Source organism: Dasypus novemcinctus, chromosome 25 (genome assembly GCF_030445035.2).
Source record: "Dasypus novemcinctus isolate mDasNov1 chromosome 25, mDasNov1.1.hap2, whole genome shotgun sequence".
In the NCBI taxonomy this organism is placed as follows: domain Eukaryota; kingdom Metazoa; phylum Chordata; class Mammalia; order Cingulata; family Dasypodidae; genus Dasypus; species Dasypus novemcinctus.
Genome location: NC_080697.1, coordinates 35300877 through 35325858, shown reverse-complemented (window position 1 = coordinate 35325858; position 24982 = coordinate 35300877). Strand labels below are relative to the sequence as shown.

The 24982-nt window shown below is 37.7% G+C and overlaps 1 protein-coding gene across 37 annotated transcripts in view; it reads right to left on the bottom strand.

Moving 5' to 3' along the window:
• Positions 1-24982, bottom strand: part of KIDINS220 (kinase D interacting substrate 220) — a 122975-nt gene that overhangs the window by 96312 nt on the left and 1681 nt on the right. For all 37 annotated transcript variants that reach the window (XM_058287923.2, XM_058287920.2, XM_058287917.2 and 34 more), the window contains exons 2-4: positions 11604-11744; positions 3505-3603; positions 2388-2486 (exon numbers count right to left, since the gene is read on the bottom strand). In XM_058287923.2, the coding sequence (XP_058143906.1) occupies positions 2388-2486; positions 3505-3603; positions 11604-11711 (306 nt within the window). In that variant the 5' untranslated portion in view covers positions 11712-11744. The remainder of the gene's footprint in view (positions 1-2387; positions 2487-3504; positions 3604-11603; positions 11745-24982) is intronic.

The window sequence follows — 24982 nt, the reverse complement described above, 5'->3', positions numbered from 1 at the left end:
TACATTTTACTCTCAGCTGGCAAATGCATCATTTTATCTAGATTACTGATATCATTATCTTATCTTTCCAACCCATTTTAAATTCTTATTAATTTTCATACACTATATATATAAAACTGTAATTGCAATATATTCAATTTAAGATACAAAAGGTTTTCTGTATCTTCCTATAAAAATGAGTATACCACCTCATTTTTCACTAAATTTTGAGAATATAAGATTATGGGGGCAAAACCACTGTGCAAATTATATATACTATAATATATGAATAAATAGGGGAATGCTGCAGTTATTTAAAAACTCAGACCACTTAAATTAAACTTTATAAAACAGACTAAAGGCTAATACATGTTTTATATATCAAATAGATCATTTCTTTCCTTTCTTCCACCTTTTTTTTTCTTTATTTTCTTTTAAAATTTATATTCAAAAAATATAAGATCCCCGTATACCCCCCAGCCCCCTCTACCCCACTCCTCCCACATCAACAACCTCTTCCATCATTGTGGCACATTCACTGCACCTGGTGAATACATTTTGGAGCACTGCTGCACCACATGGACAGTGGTCTACACTGTAGTCTATACTCTCTCCCATTTCACCCAGTGGGCCATGGCAGGACACACAATGTCCAGCATCTGTCCCTGCAGCACCACCAAGGACAACTCCAAATCCTGAAAATGCCCCCACACCATATCTCTTCTTCCATCTCCCTATCATCAGCAGCCACCGTGGCCACCCTCTCCACATCACTATTACAATTTCTTCCCTTATGAATCACAATAGTTCCCCAGCAGAACACCAGTAAGTCCAGTCTAATCCATACTCTATTCTTCCAACCTGTGGACCCTGGGATGGTTAAGTCCAGTCCCCCTCTACATCAAGAGGGGGCTTAGATTCCACATGGATGATGGATGCAATTCTCCTGCTTGCAGTTGTAGGCACTCTTGGCTCCCTGGTTTGGGGGTTAATCTTCTTTACCTCCCTGTTAGCTGGCCAGGGTAAGTCTGATAAACCAGAGGGAGGAGTTGCAAGTCTGCTGAGGCTCAGGGCTGGCTGTCACATGGACAGTCCAGAGATTCAAGTCTCCTGAGGATACAACAACCCAAACACCAACCACAGATCTGGTAAAAGTAACAGAAGAGGCATGTTTAGAAAGGTCATATCTGAGTCTAACTCCATCACACTCAGGAACACAAATTCCAAAGTAGGGCCAACTGACATGGCCCTGAACTCCAGAGCCATCTGCCAGGACCATAGAACCTGTGGGTCTCCGTAGCCCTCAGGAGAACCAGTACCTGGGTTTCTATCTATTTTGGCTGTCTCTGGTACCCTGCTGAGGCATGCATAAACATTATCCCTCTGATGACCGTCCAACTCTTTTTTTCTTCCACCTTTTTAAAGGTCAGCAATTAACAGAATAAATAAATAAGACAGAAATGATCAATTTTCACTCCTCTCTTTAACCAGATGTCAAGATCAAGTAAGAGCTAGAGATAATTAAGAATCATACCTTGTTAAATTTGCGATATGTATAGCAGATGCCTTAATAGTATTACATGCTAAAAATGAATTTATAAATATTATTCTTGGGAAGCAGATTTGGCTCAAAGGATAGAGTATCCACCTACCACATGGGGGTCCAGGGTTCAAACCCTGGGCCTCCTGACCCATGTGGTGAGCTGCCCAAGCGCAGTGCTGATGCATGCAAGGAGTGTCGTGCCACGCAGGGGTGTCCCCCGCATAGGGGAGCCCCATGTGCAAGGAGTGTGTCCCATAAGGAGAGCTGCCCAGCACGAAAAAAGTACAGCCTGCCCAGGAGTGGCGACACGCACATGGCTGATGCATCAAAAGAGCTGATGCAGCAAGATGACGCAACAAAAAAGAGACATATTTTCCCGGTGCCGCTGACAAGAATACAAGCAGACACAGAAGAACACACAACAAATGGACACAGAGAGCAGACAACAGTGGAAGAAGGTGAGAGAAATAAATTTAAAAAACAAAAAATTTAAAAAATATATTATTCTGAAAATTACAATTTCAAACAGCTGCTAAGAAATATTTTTAACACTAAATTATCTCTCTTAAAGTCCTATATAAAAGAATTTTTTCAAAAGTTCTAAAATAATGATATATTTTTTAAAGAGTAATAAGTTCTTTTTAATAATATTTCAGAATCCTTAACTCTGAAGTAATCTGAAAATCATGACTATTATAAAAGAGGAACATTGTATCACCTGGCTTTTAAAACACTCAAAGCCCACTCCCAAATTCTAAAAACATTATTATAATATACCTCACACATAAAAATACCAGATTTCACACATATCTATTATTGATAAGATTTCAGCAAATTAGTAGCATATCATAAGAAATACACATACCATATCTCGGTGCTCCAAATTAACCCCACATTTAAGTAACTCTTCCACAATATGTACATGCCCTTCTTTTGATGCCGATATAAGTGCTGTCCAGTTATCCTAGAATATGTATACAAATATTTTACCATTTTAAAGCCAAAAATAACTCCAAAGAGAGGAAAAATAAATTCAAATTTACATACCAAGTTGACATGCTTTAACAAGCACTAAACTAAAATAACACTAAAGCACAAGCTTTCTAAGAACTTATCTTAAGTTATTCTACCTTAGGTAAGTTATTATCTTAAGAGCTACCACTATTGGTGTAAAAATTGCTACACAACTGCTTGTTCAGTCTTTTCACTGGACTTTTAACCACATACGGTGTGTTTTAAAAAAAGAAAGATGACTATTAAAACCTCAATGGTAATCCTTGTGGCTAGCAACCATTACTATACATTTAAATTAAAGGACCTGTAATCAGATTTAAGAACACATTCATAGGCTGTTAAACTTGGGTGATCACCTATGATGAGTTTAGAAACTATGTAATAAAGAAAAGAACTGTTCTTTATTTTTCAAATTAAGGATACAAGTATTGTATCCTAACTTTTATTTGTAAGTGTAATTTAGTTGGATGATGTTCAATTAAAAACAAAAACATAAACAGACAGCTCTGTGACCCTCAAAAACAATTCCTAGAGAGAAAGTGACGGGTATGTAAGCCTCTTCAAACAATGATTTATCACTGAGAAGTGGTATCAGAAGGGAGCAACTCTTTGTGGCCATTATCATATATAATGCTATCTACAATAAGTTACTATTATGAGGAACCACTGAACACGACTCATATATGGGTATTTTCTAGGCAGGCATTTAATTTTATGCATATGTGTTCCCTATTTTAGCCAGTGCCATCTATATAGAAAAATCATGAAGAGCTGAAAAACTTCATTAAAAGTAAAACTTTATCTCTTGTATTACCATTAAAAAAATTTATTTAACACATAGACAAACTTGAGATATACCCAAAAATACAATTGTTAATCTATTAATTTTGAATCACTTCTTATAAATAAAGAAACAGCAAAGATAAGGAAAAGAAGAGGACAAATGAATAAACCATTTTAATATATACCAAATCTTCCAGATTGCAATTAGCTCCATTCTTAATTAATTCTTTCACTATTTCCAGATTGCCTTGTTCAGCAGCTATCATCAATGGAGTCTGGCCACACTGGAGAATATAAAAACCACAGATAACTTGTTAAGATGCTGTACTTTTACTGAAACACCACAGTTAAATATGTCACACCTATATTTTCATTAAGGTGCTTTCAGTATTAGTTGTGCTTCTTATATTTCTTTAATTTAGAAATAGTTTTGAACCTTACATTTTTAATTTACCAATGATTTAAATGTCAAAGAGAAAATAAACCATAATTTTTCTTACTACAGCATTAGTAATCTGTTTTTGGCACTGCAATTCATAACAAGTAAATATGCATAAATAAATAATAATCATGGCAATGTATCTAAAAATCTCAGGATACCTATGATAACCAATTTTCTAACTATATAGGTGTAATATAATATAGAATATGGTGTTAATCAAATATAGAAAATATTTTACCTAGAACAGAATAAGAGGGGAAAAGTAAAGCAATAAATAATAACACAGGTGCTATGTACCTTATAACCTTAATTGATTAAACTTAAAGCCCCTATCAGTTAAATCAAAGTTTTCTAGCCAAGAATGACTCACAGGAGTACAGAGACAGTGAGCCCTCAGCCCTGGAGGAAACAGTGGGGCAGGGCCCAGGCAACTGTTCCAGGACTCAGCTGCCAAACTCATCTACTGCTGTGTAATAGAAATGGTATCATTTTTAATATAAGCTATGACATGAAACAGACTAGGAAGCACCAGGTTAAACAGTGGTTGTACTAAAGGTACTAAAACAAACTACAGTAGATAAGAAAATTTTCCAAAAATTAAGTTCAATTAGACAAGTACTATTTAAGCACTTGTTTACTGTGTGTATATCAGTGTGGGGAGATAGATGCCAGATTTTTTTTGTGCCAATTTGACATCATTCCTCTGCTTAAAACCCCTTCCATAATTTCCCACGGCTCCTTTGGATAAGAGCTGAAATCCTTATCAGAGCCAACAAAAGCCCTAAATGATGGAGAAATCAGGGTGAGTCTGCCTCTCAACCTTGTCATGTGCCAATTTCAACCCACAAATGTGTCCACATGCTCTTTCCTACCTCCACACTCAGACAAATGCTTCCCTTGGACAACCCATTAGCTACTGCCATCTATAGACTCCTAAGTCAAATGTCCTCCTTTCATGTAAGCCTTATTGAACCTCTATAAATTTCCTTTACTGTATTAATCAGTGTTTGCAAATTACTTTTTAAAATTTCTCTCCCTTTCCACACCGCACCCCCCCCCCAAGTTGTCTGCTCTCTGTGTCCATCTGCTGTGTTTTCTTCTGATTGCTTCTATCCCTATCAGTGGCACCAGGAATCTGTGTTTCTTTTTGTTGTGTCATCTTGTTGTGTCAGTTCTCCATGTGTGCGGTGCCATTCTTGGGCAGGCTGCACTTTCTTTCGCACTGGGCAGCTCTCCTTAAGGGGTGCACTCCTTGTGCATGGGGCTCCCCTACATGGGGGACACCCCTGCGTGGCACAGCACTCCTTGTGCACATCAGCACTGAGCATGGGCCGGCTCCACACGGGTCAAGGAGGCCCAAGGTTTGAACCGCAGACCTTCCATGTGGTAGGCAGACACCCTATTCACTAGGCCAAGTTCACTTCCCACAAATTACTCTTTGTGTGATTAACTGATATGACAGTTTGAAGATGGGTGAATCCCAAAAGATCATGTCCTTAAAGCTAATCCATTCCTGTGTGTATAGGACCTTTTGATTAAAAATAACTTCAGTTAGGGGTCTGTGATTAGATTGTGTGACCCAGGGAGGCTCTTAATCCTCTTAATGGCATCCTTTATAAATGGGAGAAACATGCAGAGACACAGAGAAAAACTCCTGGAAGCTGAGAGAGGAAGCCCAAGAAGCCAGAAGCTGAAACCAACAGAAATCCAGAAAAAAGTCACAGCAGAGACAAAGCTGGAGACAGCTAGAAGCTGAAAGCAATGGAGCCTGGAGAGAAGGTAGAGACAGGCAGATGCCTCCATTGTGCCCTCCCACATGCCTGATCACCCATAGCTGCAGCTGGAGGAGAAAGCCTTGATTTGGACATTATTCCCAGCTTCAGAACCATTAATACAAGCTTTTAACCTAATATATTCCCATTATAAAAGCCAAACCATTTCCAGTATATCACTCTCAGCAGCTTTTAGCAAACTGAAACAGAATCTTTAGGACAGACAGACAATAATCAGTTGTTTTAGTTTGCTAAAGGTTGCAACGGCAATATACCAGAAATGGGTTGGCTTTTACGGATTTATTAATTTATAAACTTAACAGTTTCAAGGCTGAGAAAAATGTCCAAATCAATGCATCAAGCAAAGCTCTCACCCTGAAGGTCAGCTGCTGGCAATCCTAGACTCCTGCCATGTGGCAGGGCACAATAGCAGCTCTGCTGATCTCTGCCTTCTCCTCCAGGCTCACTTTCTTCCTGAGCTCAGCTGTGGATGATCGGGCATATGGCTCATCTCTTTTAGCTTCTGGGTAAAGTGGCTTCTCCAGCTCTGGGGCCTTCTGTCTCAGCTTCTGGGTTCTTTTCTGTTTTTTATCTTTTTTCTGTGAGTCTCTGTACATTTCTCCTGTTTATAAAGGACTTCAGTAAAAGGATCAAGACCTACCCTGGGCCATTCCCTACTGATGTGATCTAATCAAAAGGCAGGTCCCATCTACACTAGATTTACAGAAAAAGGAATGGCTTCCCATTAAGAACAGGATTTCTGGGGTCCATAAAGACTCAAACCAGCCCAGATTCTAAATTCCATGGGGTTGGGTGGCAAGTCTGTTTTGTTAATTTCTTTAATACAGTAACCCAGAGTATAAGAGATAGTGACTACCTAATTTTTGTTGTGTAAATGAGTAAGCAAAACCTCCAAGAATTTAAAAATCTATTAGGAGCAGCATACAAATAAACAATTAATTACAGTAGACAAAACATCATAGATACTTTTATAAAAACAATGTAAGTAAAGAGCTAAACTCAAACACTGGTTTAAATAAGGTACAAAACAAATCAGTTTAAAAACTGACATTCATAAATAACAATAGGTATTACATTATATGTGGCAACCATATATCATTCAATAAGGGACATTAGAGAAAGGGGTATTATACATAAATACATTTTCCAAGTAAGAAAATTCATCTTCTAAGAAATAAATTTTATTATCACTATTATGATGACCATCATTCTAAAAAACAATGCATACATTGCTAATTTTCTTAAACAGGTAACTTTAAACATTATGGTTATGATTCTGCATCATAACTAGGGACATCAGTTATTATACTACACATTCCTTTCTGCCAGTTCTAACTTTGTTTGGCACACATTCTATAGCATCTTTCTCCCTCTTCATCTACTGTGATTAAAAGTAAGATATTGAGGTTATTGGTCTAATATATAAATTAAAGCAAATAAACTCTGAATCCATGGCCCTAAGAAATTTTACTTGGTAGCTTTTAAACCAGTAATTCTAAGGACTTAGAGAATTCCTGTTTACTTTCTACAGTCATAGTTGTATTTCAGATACTTCACACAGTCAGAAGTCTAACCACTTGACAGGGGTTCCCAGAGTATGAGAGAAAAAGAATGTAAATGTGGTATCAATATCTATAATACAAATAAGGAAGACTGTATAAACTTAGTTAGATAGAAATAAACCAAACACTTGAATAGTCATAATGTTCTCTTGTAAAAACTGCCAACTGTCTACCCAATAACCAAGAATGACATGATTTTGTTGGGAGTGGCAATGTGCCCAGCTAAAAACCTCACATGCAGCTAGAAACAATCACATGACATTGTTCTGACCTAAGCATAAGTCACTGGCTAGTATCCCAGGAAGCACTATTAGTGGGCTACTGTGCTATGCCCTTTTCCTTCTTCTTGCCGAGTATGCAGACATACTGGAGCTGTAGCAAGATGGCTGATGTGAGGTAGCAGGCACACAGTGAGAAGTGGCAAGAAAGGAAGAAGGCACCAGGGTTTTGATGACATTGGGAAGCCAGCATATCAGCCCTGGAAAGGCTCTTCCAGCTTGTCATTTTGTGAGAAAAATGAAGTTATTAATTTGTTAAAGTCCCTATTTCAGAGCTGTTACTTGTGGTCAAAAGCAATTCTCAAGTAACAAACATTCTTTAACTACACTTATCAAAAAGATAAATGATTTCCAGGAATGATTACTGTGGTGGTTTGAGATTTTATGAATCCAAAAAACAGAAAGATTATGTTTGTAAACTAACACACACCTCTGGGCAAAATACCCTTTGTGTTAAATTCAGTTGAGGGACCTTTGATTAGATTACTTGCTAAGATTGCTTTAGGGATTTTAATTGAACTATGTCAGTGAGGCATGGCTCATGTTGAGTCCCCATTCTCTTGCTGGGCCTGATATGAATGAAGTCAGCATATTCTGCAATGAGAAAGTGAGGATTACCTAAGCAAGAGGCTGGGGGTACAAGCAGCTCAAGAGGAGACCAGCCCTGCTATATGCCATTAGCTTACAGCCAAACCTGGAAGAGAATGGAATAGCCAAGACTGATAATAAGGCCCAGAAAGAAACAACACCCCTATATGGTTGCTCAAAGTGAGCCCCAGCAGATGGTAGATTCTGCAGGGGAAAATGAAGACTGCCACGGAGACTAGCGTCCATCTTGCTTTACCAAGTGGCAACAATGCCAGGATCAAAATCTGGTGAGAAAGCATCTCTGATGGTACCTTGAGTTGGACTTTTCACAGCGTTGGAACTGTGAGCTTTTACCCCAAATAAATAGCCTTTATAAAAGCCAACACATTTCTGGTACTTTGCATTGGCAGCCCTTTGACAAACTTGAACAGTTACCATGAAGTTCTTTTTATCAGCTACCCAAAGATAGAAGGATAGTTACCTTATAAGTTGGGCCTTATTATAAAATATATCTTATCTATCTAATAGTTTTTGCTTATCATTTTAGTAGCTACAGTTGTGGAGACAGAGTAATTCAGAAACATGAACCTTTATTCTTATTGAAAATGAACCATTAAAATGAATTTGCATCTCTAAAGGCCCTTTCCATACCTAACTCCACACTGCCTAACAAAGCCTATGTCTATCTCTTTCCAAAAATCACAGGATCATATAATTTCTGCTCTACTTATAATGACCTCATACCAAAACATACCAAAACAGAACACAACACTGTGTAATGTTCTCCACAACAGATATCACACTTTATCTCAGCTTCCCAGAAAGCTGCAATCCATATCTAGTATTCAGCATTTTTTTGCTCTTTCCAATTCCTAGATTCTTATTTCTCCTTATTTAGTTGTATTAGATTCGGAAGTCATCACTGTTGAAGGATATATACTTCCTCCAAGAACTGCGGTGAAAATAAAACATTTTTGAATCATCCTTTAAGTCTCTTCATAAGCACATAAAACCTATTTCATAAACATATAGTCCCACTTCATTTTCTTTACCAGGAGAATAACATCCAACCTCAACGTTCCCATCTTTGGACTGGGAGAGGTGAGAGTGACTTGGTCTTTTTCAAAAAACAGAAAAACAAAAGAAAAATAAAAGCCCTTTACTGTTCTACAAAGAACAAAGACATGCCAATATTGAGAATATTCATAGGCCAAGAGATTTATCTGGTCATAAATAAAGTAAAAAAAAAAAAAGCTAAGTACAGTATTAGACAATTTTGCCCATATTATTTTATTTAATTGATTTAATATTTTAATAACCTTTTTCAAAACAAAGACCAAAACACATTAGTATGGGAAGATGTGGCTCAAGCAACTGAGTCACATAGGAAATCCAAGGTTCAATGCCCAGGGCCTCCTGGTGAAGGCAAGCTGGCCCATGTGGTGAGCTGGCCCACGCAGAGAGCTGGGCAGCAATATGATGCAACTAAAAGAGACACAGAGGAGAGATAATAATAGACACAGCAGATCAGGGAGCTGAGGTGGCACAAGAGAATGACTGCCTCTCTCCCACTTTGGAGGGTCCCAGGATCGCTTCCCAGAGCCACCTAATGAGAATACAAGCAGACACAGAAGAACACACAGTGAATGGACAGAGAGAGCAGACAATGGAGGGAAGGGGAAGAAATAAATAATAAAAAAATCTTTAAAAAAAACCACATTAGCATGAAGTTACTTGAATACTCTACTTTTCAGGGCAAGATAGAAGAGAAAAAATTCTAACTTGTACTTTTACAAAATTTAATTTTATCTGATCCTATAGAACCAAAATGTTAAAAATAAAAAAGGCCTTGAGAAAGCTACTTTATTCCAAACCTTCATACAGAATCATAACTGAACATCGCACATAGTTTCAAATTATTATTTAAAAACTCCAATTAAAACTGATTTAATATTAAACTATATATAAGTACTATCTAAGGCAAGATGCTAAATTAAGTTCTATACCAAATACACTTCATTCCTTATGGCAACAAGATTAATTTTATGCTGATGGATATATTTTTCTCCTCCCAAATAAAGCTATTTTCTCAATATTCTCTAAGAAAAATGTTATAAAGTAAAACTTAACCTTTTTTAAGTTTACTGAGAAAAAACATATATTTTGCTATTCCAAATAAGCCAATATATGCTAATAAAAATGACTACTCCTGTAAGTAATTCTTTTATAACAATGAACAATCTCCAATTATAAACCTCACCTCTTCTCCATTTATAACAATTCTTGACTATTCATAATCAGAAAAAGGTGTAATAATGTTAATCAGAATATTTTGTTCAAATCTAGAAACCATGGAAAATATAGACATTGTCATTAGGTGAACTTTATTCTGAAGACCCAAAGAAATGCAGAAGAACATAAAAAGATTATAGTTTGATGTCAAATAGAACAGGGTTTAAATTAGAGCCCCAACAGATAATATACTGGATAAGAAACTGAAGGATTAAGTTATTTACCTATAAATTGAGATAAATAACAGTGTAATTCTTTATAAAACTGTTATTCAAATTAAATGGGCAAAGATATACAAAATATTACAGTGCATAAATATTCAATAAAAACATTAGCTATCATAACATAATTGCAAGAATAAAAAGTTTATATCAGGATTTCTTTAATGACAATTAACATTCAATGAAATTAGGTCCCCCATATAATTTAAAAAATTTTGGAGTAATAACTGTTGATTCAGCAGCTTTAAAAACATTTCTAAATAAAATTCTTTACACGTCCAAGCACATATTTATATGCACATACACATATACACACACATATATACATATACACACACAGACACACCCACGCATGTGTAAAATAAAGATCATTCCTTATTCATATTATTCACTAGCAAAAAAAAATTTATACCATATTGGAAATACAACTCTAAGAAATAGGATTGTTTCTTTAAGTTTTGCCACTTAAAAAAATTCATATGAAAATTATATTAGTTCCTAAAATGTCACGCCGAGTAATAATCAGCTTTCCTACTCATAATGAAATAAGATAAAACATTTTATTTACTAATATTGTTGAACAGAACTATTTAAGTTAATGGAACTGGCAAATATATACTTTCTTGCCTTGTTAAATAGAACACATGATCTATTTAACTCTCTTAAAGATGTAGGAATGTAGGGTCTTTAAAATACTGAGGTATGTGGAATGAGAAACCAAAGAAAAGAGTTGGGGCTCCATTAGAAAACAATTAAAAAATCCTAATTTTGTCTAAGTCTTCTTTTGGGGAGATCATGTCTAGATATTCTTGGAAGCTTCCTAGAAGCACTTTAGATTTCAGGACTCAAGACTTCTGAAAGCTGATTATTCTATCTTTAAAACAAAGTCAATTCTAAATACAAACTCAATATTCAAACATTTATGTAAGTTAAAATAGATTCCAAAAACAGGAATTTGAAGTGTCTTTAACAATCAGTAATTACATCATAAGGGTGTGTAAGTAATGTAATTTATTGAGAACAAGTAATGTCAGACATATTTCTTATTCAGAGTAGGTAGCCAACAAATATTTGTAAAAATGATTCGGTTTTAGAAACGTGGTCTTACCTCATTTCTCTCATCTACATCTTTGCATTTTTCAAGAAGAGCTTTCAGAGCAGGAATGTTTTCTTCTTCTACATAATTTATTACACTTTGTGATATCAAAACTGACATTTTTCACAGGAAGCTTTATCTTTCTTTCAGTATCTGTTAAAAAGTAGATAACATAAAATACACAAAATTTGTGATAAGAAAAAACTAAGTTACAAATAAATATATTATCATTCTTAACCTTAAACTTGTACAAGGACACCTCCACTGTCAGGAATAAAAATAAGGCCTCAGCACAGCTGCCAAAAAGAGACCTCTCTTCCCAAGACTCACAATCATCTCGATCTTCATTCAAAACCCGAATCCCAGTTCCACCCTCCAAACCCTCTTCACCACCCTCCCCTGCATCCCCTCCCACCCCTAACAAAAGAAAGTGCTCCACTGCGCCTCCTATAGGCTTCTCCATTTCAGTTAAGGGCAGATCGGGCGCCATCCTTCCATAACTCATCTTTCCCTTACAAACTATATTCAATCTATTAGCAAATCCTTTTGGCTCTACCTAAAAAATACATTTCCTATCTCACTACTACACGCACAACCTTCAACACTACTACCCTGGTCTAAGCTGCCGTCACCTCTAACCTGCATTATTGTGACAACTTCCCAACTGGTCTCCCTGCTCCCACCCTTGCTTCCCGACAGTTTGTTCTCCACAATGCAACCAGAATGATCTTTCAAAAATATAAGCTGGATCAGAGCGTCTTAAATTTTAACATGCAGAGCTTGGAAAACACAAATTCCTGGGGCCTACCCTCAGAGATTCTAATTCTGTAGGGCTGGAGTATAGGTCCCCTAAATTTCCAAGTTTAACAAGCTCCCAGTTGAGGCTGATGCTGCTGATTAAAGAACCACACTTTTTACTCATTGCTAATAGACTGAATATAAGGTGTGAGAGAGAAGAATAGATAATTTCAAGGTTTTCGGCCCTGGAAGAATGAAGTTGTGTCCATTTACTGATATGTACAAGATACATCCCCTAAGAAAGGATTTGTTATCTGAATCAACTGACAAATATTTATTCAGCATCACTGAATCAGCTTTGGTGATAAAGCAGTGATGTACATAAGATCAATTTTTCATTCAGTAAATATCTATCGTCACAGTATTATCTTCACCTACAGATTTGAGCCAGCTGAGGAAGTATCTGAGAACTTGAACAAGTCAAAAGAAAGTACCCAAGGTGAAACACAGAGAAGAAAGAGCAGAAAACATAAAACAGAACAATGTATTTAAATGCTAAGGGACACTCAAAAGCTATGCCATATGTGTAACTGGAAAAGGAGGAGGAGGAAGGACAGAGGAGGGGAAGGAGGAGAAAAAGAAAAAGACACAGAAAGAGAGAATGGGGCAGAAGAAATATTTGAAGTCATATATTTGAAATATTTCACTAAGAATTTTATAAAAATAATGAAAGACATCAAACCATAGATCAAAGAAGCTCAGAGACCCCCAAGTAAAACACAAAGTAATCATGAAAAAATAAAATAAAATAAAATAAAGCACATCTAGACATATCATTGCTGAAAACTAAAGTTAAATAGAAAATTTTGAAGGTAGCCAGAGGAAAAAAGACACATTACCTATCAAGAAAATAAAAGGCAACCCAGTATTCCATACTTAGTTAAAATATCTTTCAAAATGAGGAAAAGGTTCACTACCAGTACACTCAGACAACAACAAAGGGTAAAAGAAGTTCTTCACATAGAAGAAATACAGTACCAGACAGAAACCTGGACCTACAAGAAGAAATTAAGATTTCAGAAAATGGGCAAAATGAAGACAAATACGAAAGTTTATTATTATTATTTGTAATTACTATAAAAGATCATTGAATCTCTAAAGCAAAAGAAGTACCAATGTATTTTTGGGTTTTAGAACATGTAAATGTTTTTTTAAAATGACAGCATTAACACAAAGGATGGCAGAGAAAAAATTGAGAGTTTAATTTTATAAGTTTCAGACACTACACATGAGGTGGTATAATATTATTTGAAAGTAAACTATGATTAAAGATGTATATTGCCAACCCTATTACAACCACTAAAAAAATAAGTCTAATTAATAAGCCAATAGTGGAGATAAATATGGTCAATAAAAATTGTTTTCAATCAAAAACACACAGAAAAAGAAGAGAAACAAATGAACATATAGAAAACAAATAGCAGGAAGGTGGTTTTAATTCACCATGTCCATAATTACATTAAATATCAATGGTCTAAACATTTGACATTAAAAAAACATTCTCAGAGGGGCGGAGGGAAGAGCTTGTGCAAAGGCCCTGGGCAGAGTAAACGAGCCGGCACATTTGTGGGCGGCAAGTGGGTCAGTGTGGCCGAGACAAGGTGCTGGGGTCTGGGATGACCGAGGACGGGGCAGATGGAGGTGGCAGCAGGGCCTGGACCCCGGGGGGCTCGGGAGCCGCGTGGAGGTGTCGGCCCCGCCAAAAAAAAAAAAAAAAAAAACATTCTCAGACCGGATAAAAAAGCAGAAACCAACTTTGTGCTGCTTACAAAAAAGAGAGAAATACATTAAAAGTGAAGGATAGAAAAAGATATACCTAATTGTAAAATCTTAAAGTATGAAACTTCTAGAAGAAAACATAGGACTAAGTGCCTTTTATTAGGCTAGGATTTCTAAAACAACAGTCCATGAGAGGAAAAAAAAAGGATAAATCAGAATTCATCAAAACTAAAAACGTTTGCTCTGTGAAAGTTACTGTTAATAGGCTGAAGTTGCTTGATGACTCCTCTTTTTTTCCTTCTATTTTCTCTACTTTTGAAGAGGAATACCTGTGACTATTATCATATATCTGCCCCACCACTGTATTCTGGGAGGAGATATTGTTTCTTGAGTGTCACAGGTTCACAGACGGAGAGGAACTGTGCCTCAGGATGGATTATATGCAGAGCCTAACCTACTCATAATTTAGATGATTTAGAACTTAGATCTTTTGAGCTATTATAGTTTACATATTTAGCCATTTAATAGCTATCTCTCCTACTAGGAAAAAAGCTCCATAAGATAAAGGACTATTTTCTTTCATTCAGTATCAAATACCCAACACCTAGCACAGTACTTGGCCATTGAAGGCACTATTATTTCTTAAATGAAGGCATCATTAGAATCTATTGTTCATAGCATTTTCTGTCTAATGGGAATATAAGGTTATACATTCTTTTGCAGAATTAAAATTAATGTCGTGACATTATTTTGGGTACTGGCATATATAGCCAAAAGCTATATGGCAATAAGCTTATTTTTAGAGCCTGTAAATAAATTTAGTCAGCCAACACATTTTTTCAGTTTAGTTATTCAAACTGGTTTCACCAAAGAGCCAAATGGTTAATACGGACTCTGCAACTTTTCTCCCATTACAAACCACACGGTAGAAGCAACAGTGACGGTGTTGCCCAACACTTAGTAATTTATCCTCCAAATATGACACAGTAAGTTCTTAAATGTGGCTTCTCCCATGGATCTCATTATCTCCAGCCTCCTCCTTTCCTCCTTTCACTTGTTTCTAGCAACAATGACCGACATGCTGTTCCTAGAATCATCCCTGGTGTTGGCAACCCCTGGGCCTGTGTAACAGTACTCACCACCTCGATAGCCATTCCCCAGCTCAAGTCAGTTATCAGGTCTCCAACTGCTCCCATTCTTGTCCATTTTCCATCATCTTTTCTCTATATAGCAGCCAGAATGAGCCCCCTAAATCATAAGTCTTATGGTGTCCATTCTCTGCTCAACCCTCCAACAAATTATAAAATTCTAAATCCTTACCATGGATGGAACTACTCATCTACTTGAACTCATCTACCACTCTTTATCCTTCGCTTTGCCCTAGCGATATCTTGTCATCTGCTCAGAGCTTCCCTGACCACTGTGTATAAACAACCTTCATTTCTACTATCATTCTCATTCTGTAACCCTGCTTTATTCTCCTATAAGCAACTATCATCACTCAAAATACTACTTATTTTATTGTTGCCTTAAAGTACCCCCTCCTCCTACCACCACGCCCAGAATGCAGCTTAATGAAAATTGAGACTCTTGTTCACTGTTGTATCTCCAGCACTCGGTGCCCGGCACAGAAAAGACACTCAGTATTTGTAGGATAAATGCGTAGGCCCATGCTGATCCAACTACCCGCAATGCTTGACATAGCTGTAACTTTTCAACAATCCAAAAACACATCCTTCAAAACTCAGCTCAGGGGTTACCTTCTTTGGGTCACCCTCTTCTCCTCTCTACTGCCCTGGACAGTTTCATCTGGTATACCCATATATCATCCATACTTTTAGTATTACACTTACAATAATGTGTAACAATTATTAATTTACTATGAAAACCTTGAAAACAGTATCACATCATTCATTTTTTCATCCTCAACAACTAAGTAAGGCCTTGGTACATCTTCAATAAGTGCTTATGGAACTACTCAGAACATATTTCATAAGCTTTTTGCTATTTAACTTTTCTTTTTTAAGATTTATTTTATTAATTTATTTCTCTCCCTTCCCCACCCAGTTGTCTGTTCTCTGTGTCCATTTGCTGGCTATTCTTCTTTTTGTCCGCTTCTGTTGTTGTCAGCGCCACAGGAATCTGTTTGTTTTTGTTGTGTCATCTTGCTGCGTCAGCTCTCTGTGTGTGCGGTGCCACTCCTGGGCAGGCTGCACTTTCTTTCACACTGGGCGGCTCTCCTTACGGGGTGTATTCTTTGCGCGTGGGGCTCCCCTATGCGGGCACTCCTTGCGTGCATCAGGGCTCCTTGCACGCATCAGCACTGCGCTTGGGCCAGCTCCACACGGGTCAAGGAGGCCCGGGGTTTGAACTGCAGACCTCCCAGTGGGCCAAGTCTGCTTCCCCTATTTAAATTTTAATCTTACAATTGGTAAATATGGGTGAGGGGGTAAATGGGAGTTCTTTAAACTATTCTTACAAGTCTTCTGTAAGTTTTACATTACTTTAAAATAAAAACTTACACACATACACATATATATTTTAAGTTTATTGTCTGACAAAGCACTTACTTAGATCAGCAGGTTTTTTCTCACCACACTATCACATAAGCCTGGAAGTAGCACAGTTAAGAAAAGAAACTATAGACATTAGCCTCAATTATTAAAGAAAACAATGACTGAAATGGATTTGAAACTGAGTTCTGTCATAAAAAATAAAATGTTTATCACTCTTATCCTTCCTTTAGACCAAGATTAAGCAGAAAATGTTAATAGTAAAAAAAAAAAATCTTATAATCGAAGCTACCAAAAGATGTCCTTTTGAACTCATCCTGTTAATGAAAGGTGGTTTATTTTTATCTGAAGAATTCTGAGAATATGCAAGCAATTTTACACAGCTATAATTCAATAAGTTGAATTTAACAATACTTTATTGGCAGCCTATAATTTGCAAGGCATTGTGTATGGATTGAATGACAAGTTCAGTATCCTTAAAATACTGGGAAAGGCATGGGGGAGGAGTTGGGGGAAGAGGGAAATAGTGGAAATAAAACTGGCAAAATACTGGTAACTGCTAGAACTGGGGTATACATACAGGAAGGTTCATTACATGGTTCCCTATTTTGTTTATCTAGGAGGAAAAAAATACTATAGCAGGCTTTGTACTGATCATTCAACACTGTATGCTTTGAATTCTGGTGATCTCTGCATTCATTCATTCTTCCTTTCTATATTTCTTAATATAAGTTTATACATAAATTTCTTAATGATAGGAAGTTCACACATCTTACTTTCACAAGTTCAGAGTACTTAAAAACTTTCTTGTGTATATTAAAGAACTGAAAAATATTTGCTGAACTAAATTTCATCAAGTCAGCACAACAGGAGAAAACAGTCTGCCACAACTGAGTTATGGCAGTTTTCAGGCTTTTAGCAGGAAAATCAAACTGGTTTAAGCCCATTTGGGCCCAGTAAATTAAATGGTCAAGCCCCACCCTCCCTCCTTCCCATACTTTATTTTTCACTAACCCCACTTTTCCTCTTAAATGAATCCTTCAAACAAGCTTTATTCTCCTCTATTAAATACCCTCCGGGGAGTGGGTATAACTCAATGGTTGAGCACCTGCTTCTCATGTACAAGGTGCCGGGTTCAATCCCCAGGCCTCTTAAAAACAACAACAAAAACCAATTACCCTCAACACCACATCCCATCTTCCTCTCTTGCCATCCCCAGAAATTCCCTGTCAACTTCATATCACTCTCCCCTTCACTTTCACATGGACCAGGATCTTCTCTTCACCTCATTCACACACATTTTTGCCCACCCAGCCTCTATACAGCCTTCAGATTTCAATTCAAATGTCAATTCCCCAGTGAGCCTACCCTGACAACTCCTTCTATCCCCCACCCCAAACCAGGCTAGGGCCTTCTCCACTTCCTGGAAGCAGCCTTAAGTAAAGTGTTCACTGTATTTTGTTTTATTGTCTGTGTTGCCAGGTGGGAAGCATGTTTGTCTTGTTCACTGCTTTTTCCCAGAGCCTAACACTTTGTCTGGAACACACTATCTGTCTATAGTACAGGCTCAATAGACATGAGATAAATGAAGGAAGCCTAGAGAATAAGATTTCATCTTTCTGCAAATTTGGGGGGGAGGCACCATGGTATGCAAGGTTTATGCTAGGCGTTAAGAGATTCCTATCATGCCTTTAATAAGCCTATGGTTCACCACGAGACATAAGAGAACTTCATCATGAAACAGTAATTATGTAGCACTCTACAGTTTATGAAATGCTCTTATATCTATGATCTTATTTGATTTTCTAATAACCCTGAAAATAAGTATTATTTCTCATTTTATAGAAGAGAAGGCAGGTTTGTACACATAAGTGATTTGCCTAAACAAGCATAATTCATATAGCAAATGTTGTAGCAAGTAGAAAAACTCAAACTGTACTTCAAGGTAGAAAAGTGCTACAGAAATCCAAAGTGCTACAAGACTTTTGAAAAGGAACTACTATTTCAGTAGGATATCATGGAAATATCATTTTTTGTTGATTCTTAAATAACAGTAGAAGTCAACAGGTGGGAAATAAACGAAAAGCACACAAAAGGAACAGCACGGAAACAAATGAAGAGAATGTTTACTGAGTGATTGTGTAGCATATGCCCAGAAAACAAAAACAGTATGGATGAAATGTTTAAGCAAGGAGTGCTAAGGCTGTGAAATTAGGGTGGCCAGATCTGTAATCTCTCCAAGGATATGGGCTGTCTCTCCTTCATTCTTATATTCCCAGAAATTATTACAAGTCTAGAACAAGTAGAAACGTAAAGCATAATTGTCAAATTGAATATACATAGATATACTAAAGATGCCTTTCTCCAGGACTTTGCCTCTCCATACCTCAACAGCCGCATTCTCTACCATCACCACAACCAGGGAGTGGCATATGGACCATGACGTGTGACTGCTTTCAAAAGGATAAGCTGGGCAAATTAGATTCCTCTCTCTAGAACTGGGAATTAGAAACCAGTGACTGAGACAGTCATTGTGGGCCACATATGAAATGATACAGTTTTTAAAAAGCCAGTCAGCAGAGAGAGAACCCAAAAGACATGCACATAGACAGACTTCTCATAAATAAGAGAACAAAATCGTCTGAAAGAGATGCAGAAGTGGAGCTGCCGAGGATCCTAACTTCTTGCTGGTTCTCATTCAGTTCTATAAGCCTCCTTTACCCTTAGGTAAAAAAGTAAGATTCTGGGAAGTGGACTTGGCTTAAGGGATGGAACATCCACCTACCACATGGGAGGTCCACGGTTCAAACCCAGGGCCTCCTTGAACCTGTGGAGCTGGCCTACGTGCAGTGCTGATGCGTGCAAGGAGTGCCATGTCACACAGGGGTGTCCCCCGTATACGGGAGCCCCACGCGCAAGGAATGCGCCCCGTAAGGAGAGCCCCCCAGCGCAAAGGAAGGTTCAGCCTACCCAGGAGTGGCGCTGCACACACAGAGAGCTGACACAGCAAGATGACGCAACAAAAAGAGATACAGATTCCCGGTGCCACTGACAAGAATAGAAGCGGACACAGAAGAACACACAGTGAATGGACACAGAGAACAGACAACTGGGGCGGGGGTGGGGGGGGGCGGGTTTGGAAGGGGAGAGAAATAAAAATAAATCTTTAGGGAAAAAAAAGATTCTGTCCTTTGTCTTCTAAACCACTCAGACTAATATAGTAGTAGATAAAGCAGAAAAACAGAGTTCTTGAGAAAAAGCAAGAGGGGCATGACACACTGATACACATATGGTAACAAAACTAATCTCCCAGTAGTGTATGTAGCCCCAAACTGGAAAAACACAAAGAAATCAAACCATGGATAACACCAAACACCAGGTGGTAAGAATGGAGATGAAACACAAGAAATTAAATTGAACAATATAAAAAAAATCTCCAGTATTTGACCCTTTTTCACCTACCAATATATCTGACTGTAGAAATTTTTTAAAATATAACTGATAAGAGACAGAAAAGATCAAATATTGATAGCTGGAAAATGTGCTTACTAAAAATTTCTTCACTGTTCAAGCTGTTTAAGCTCTGAAAATTCTAATACATTAACTAAGCGAGTTTTCTATGCTTACTCTTAACACTCAGTCCCCTGAAGGATATTAACCAGGCATTCTCAGTTTTGCTTACAAGAATAAGATAACATTTCAAAGTAAAACCAGAAAGAATGGTATCAGAAGGAACTTATCACCCAGTAAATCTGTAGCTTTTCTGAAACAAAAAGTTTGATATCCTTGAGTGGTTGGTTGAGAAAGGAGCATGATGAACTCGCACCTGCACAACATTTAAACTGTGGTTTATTAGCCACTGAAACCAAGGGTAAGTTGAATTTGCTTGAGACAACACTGGACTGACAAATTACACACACCCTCCTCATAAGACCCTTAGCCTCAGTTGTCTTTCTTCTCACCTACCCGTTGACTTTGAGGAGCTCCTGTTCTTGATGTTCTGTCTTTGTGATTTCTGTTGATATTGCCTAACCATGGGAAACTCTCAGAATGTGCCAGCTATATCTCTTCTGGGTTTTATTTTGGAAAATTGGTCTAAATTTGGAGGATACCCTCTTAAGAAAAAGAAAATGATTTTTTATTGCACTGTTGTCTGGCCACAGTATAAACTGGATAACAGTGAAAAGTAACCTAAAAAGAGTCTTTAAATTCCAATACTATCTTGCAATTAGATTTGTTTTGTAAAACAAATCTAAATGGAATTAGTTTAACTGCTAAAGAAGTGGAAAAGCTTAGCAATATTAATGTTCTCTGTTATGTTTCCATGTTAATTCTAATTAGATCTGGATAGCCATATTAATAAAATTGGTGCTGTTAAAGTTCAGTAACTTTTGGGAAACGGACTTTGGCCCAGTGGTTAGGGCGTCCGTCTACCATATGGGAGGTCCGCGGTTCAAACCCCAGGCCTCCTTGATCCGTGTGGAGCTGGCCCATGCACAGTGCTGATGCCCACAAGGAGTGCCCTGCCAAGCAGGGGTATCCCCCGCATAGGGGAGCCTCATGCGCAAGGAGTGCGCCCGTAAGGAGAGCCGCTCAGGGCAAAAGAAAGTGCAGCCTGCCCAGGAATGGTGCCGCCCACACTTCCCGTGCAGCTGAAGACAACAGAAGCGGACAAAGAAACAGGATGCAGCAAATAGACACAGAGAACAGACAACCGGGGGAGGGGAGGGGAATTAAATAAATAAAAATAAATCTTAAAAAAAAAAAAAATAGAGCTAACTTTTGAACTCGACAACTCAATAAAAGAAAAAGGGGTAAAAAACAGAAAAATGCTAGCTGCTTTTGTAAGCATGCAATTAAAGCATTACTAGCCCTGACAGCAACCAGCACTGCTGCCAAATTGCCTCCAGAAAACTGTTTCAGAAACGTGTCCTTGTAAAAGTTTCATAATATATCTCACTAAAATATTGATAAAATAGTTAACTCTAAAGACCCCTATCCATGTTCTAGTATTACATGCTACTAGGTATTTAAAATAAAGAGGGAAGCAGTTGTGGCTCAACTGATAGAGCATTCATCTACCATACGGAGGGTCCTGGGTTCGATCCCCAGGGCCTCCTGACTCATGTGGTAAGCTGGTCCACGCACAGTGCTGCCACACACAAGGAATGCCATGCTACGCAGGGGCACCCCCACACAGGGGTGCCCCATGCACAAGAAGTGCACCCCGCAAGGAGAACTGCCCCGCGTGAAAAAAGCGCGGCCTGCCCAGGAGTGGCACCGCACACATGGAAGACTGACGCAGCAAGATGACGGAACAAAAAGAGACACAGTTTCCCAGCTCCACCAGATAATGCAAGTAGATGCAGAAGAACACACAGCAAATGGACACAAAAAGCAGACAAAGGAGAGGAAGGGGAGAGAAATAAAAAAACTAAAATTTTTAAAAATAACTAAAGAGAAGTTATATTTGCATATAACCAAATTAAATCATTATCCTGACAAGTTTAATTTTGATGGTAATTATATGTTATAAGAGGTTTCCTTGAAGACAGTTTCCAAAATCATTTTGGTAACTTAAGTATGTAAAGTATATAGCATGTGTTTTTTAATTAAGGAAAAAGAAAGTAATTCTGTCCTAAGAAAATGACTGGTTATTAAGAAAAAGGAAAATGTAGGTCAAAACCTGAATAAATACAGAAGGTGCAGAGGTTCATGGAAAAGGAATTTTTGTGGTCAAAGCTGGGTAAAATTCGATGGATCTATTTATAAAGTTTTAAAAGCCTTAGTATCAAACAGTGGTACACTGATACAAAACTAAAATTTGATTCTTTCTGTTAAAGTGACAAAGCTTCTTAAATCATTAGCCTCTTTTAGTAAAGGGTTTTATAAATAATTTTTCTCCTGTATAATCAGTATATAAAGCAGAAAGTCTGTTTTACCAAAATAGGTTCTTGTGCTTTAACCTTATCATGTTCTTGGTTTAAGAAAAATAAGTCTTCTCACTCTTAAAAAAACATAATGTTCAAACCCAGCAGCTTTTAACACCTTGCTTTTTCAAAGTCAAATCATGAGAAGTATCTTATTTCAAACTATTGCAAAATATTTGCTCTTTTACCTTGTAAAAAGTGCAGCACTAAAAATAGTTAAGTTCATTTGATATGTTATAAATTGAAAGAGAGACTTCAGTATTCTCAGACTGTCTTGTGCTTTTAAACCAGGCCCCCAGTGCTGTGCATAGTATCTCTCCATTTGAGTTACTGGCCAAATTGGTCACTCTAACCCCTAAAACAATAAAAGTATCTGCCACATCTCCTGGTTATGCTCCTGAAGAGGATGGAAATATGTTGCTGCTTCAGACTCCTGCAGCTCTGCCAGCCAGCAGTGGTTCAACATTGCCTCCAGACTGGCTCTGTTTCATTGTGCCAGAGGGTGCCATGCACCAAGCTTGTGCAGCACTGGAGCCTACCTAACTAATCTCCCAGGACCAGCATACTGCACTATGCTTTCTGTGTGCAGGATATATCAAGTAAAGCAGTAACAGCCAGAGTAAGTGAGTAGAACCTAAACAGATACAGTTGGCATTACGGCCTGCTGTCTGGAGAGACATGTATAGTACTGCAAAACTGGAGCTTAGACACATTAACTGCAGCTCAATGAGAAACTTGTGCATTGATTAAGTGTTGTACCTACATACTGATGAATATGATAGTATCTCCCCTATACTGGATCTTATGCAGAAGAATAATGAACATGTTTAAAGTCTTGGCAAATTTAATTCATTTTCTGAGTAGGTGAACTTGCCTATGAGATGGAGAATAGCTCTCTTAAGTTCTGCCTTTATCTTGCTTGCCATATGCTTGTCTTGTTGCTGTCTATATTGCCTTTGTGGATTTATGTCTAGGGCATCCTCCAAAATGGTATAAAAATTTTTTTCGCCCCTAATCAGCAGGAAAGTAACTACAGAAGATGAGACCTTTGCCCATTTTCCTTATATGAGGAATGCTTACAAAACATATCTTAAGAATAATAAGAGAATAAACAAAAGGGGGATTTGATAGCTGGAAAATGTGCTCATTAAAATTCCTTAAGCAGCTCTGAAAATTCTGAAACTAATTGAACTTGTTTTCTATTAATCTAATTTTAGAAGTTTACTCTTTGTACTTAGTTACCTGAAGGATATTAACAGGTCCTTCTCAGTTTTTCTTACAGGAATAAGATAACATCACAAAGCAAAACCAGACAGAATGGTATTAGGATCACCTTATAACCCAGTAAATCTGTAACTTTCCTCAGGGACATATCCTTGAGATAGCTTGATATCCTTGAGTGGTCCACTGAGAAAGGAGCCATGAAGACCTTACTAAACTTTGGTTAATTAGCTGCTGAAATTCAAGGACAGGTTTAGTGGGCTTGAGACACACAAGACTGAGAAACTGCACTTACCCTCCTTAACCCCTAGCTCCCATTCTCACTTTGAACATGTTTTGGAAAGATTCCCTCAGTTCCTTGCTTGTACACTCACAATAAATCACCTCACTGAGAGATATGTTTCATCTTTGTGGTACCCAACTGCGCAGGCCCTTCTACTGGAAATAACTACGCTTAGGTTAACACTATGACTAAATGTCAAGCGTTGATGACTGGAAGATGGTGTTGCCGTTAACCAAAAAGGGAAGTCAGGAGAAAATTTACACTTTTGTCTGCATGGTTATTGCCCCCTCCCACCCAACATCCACCGTGAGTGCCTGGGGTTGTGGGATGCTTTCACCAGGCTGAATTTAAGGTTTTCCAAAAAAGCTGGGTTGCAGAAGTACATCTGGATTTGGAAAAATAGATGTGGAAATGGTTCTCACAAAGGTAGAGTGCAGAACAAGGATTTTCAGATGTGCGTGCATCTAAATTGCTTGCGAAGCTTGTCAAATTCACCTATTCCTTGGGCTCCACCCACCCCCAGAAAATCTGACCCAGTAGGCTTGGGGTGAAGTCCAGAAACTGACATTTGCAGCCCAGAATGATTCTGATGAAAGCAGCTCATTGCTAGCAAAGGCAGAGGAGAACAAAGAACACAACATTCCCATAGCATTTCCCAACCTTGGTTCTGTACCTGATCCCCTAAGTGCTTTAAAAAAATTTTTTTTAATGTCTGGTTCTCAGAATTGTCAAAATGGTAACAGTAGAGGAACCAAGTCTATCAGAATCATCCCCAAGGTATGAGTCCTGGGCCACACCCCACATCAAGTAAACGAGAATGTGAAGGTAAGGCTAAGAAAGCTACGTTTTTATCAAGTGATTATGGCAGACAGAGATGACTCTAAATAGTTATTAATAAGAAAATACTCTTCATTGGTTGAACCTTTT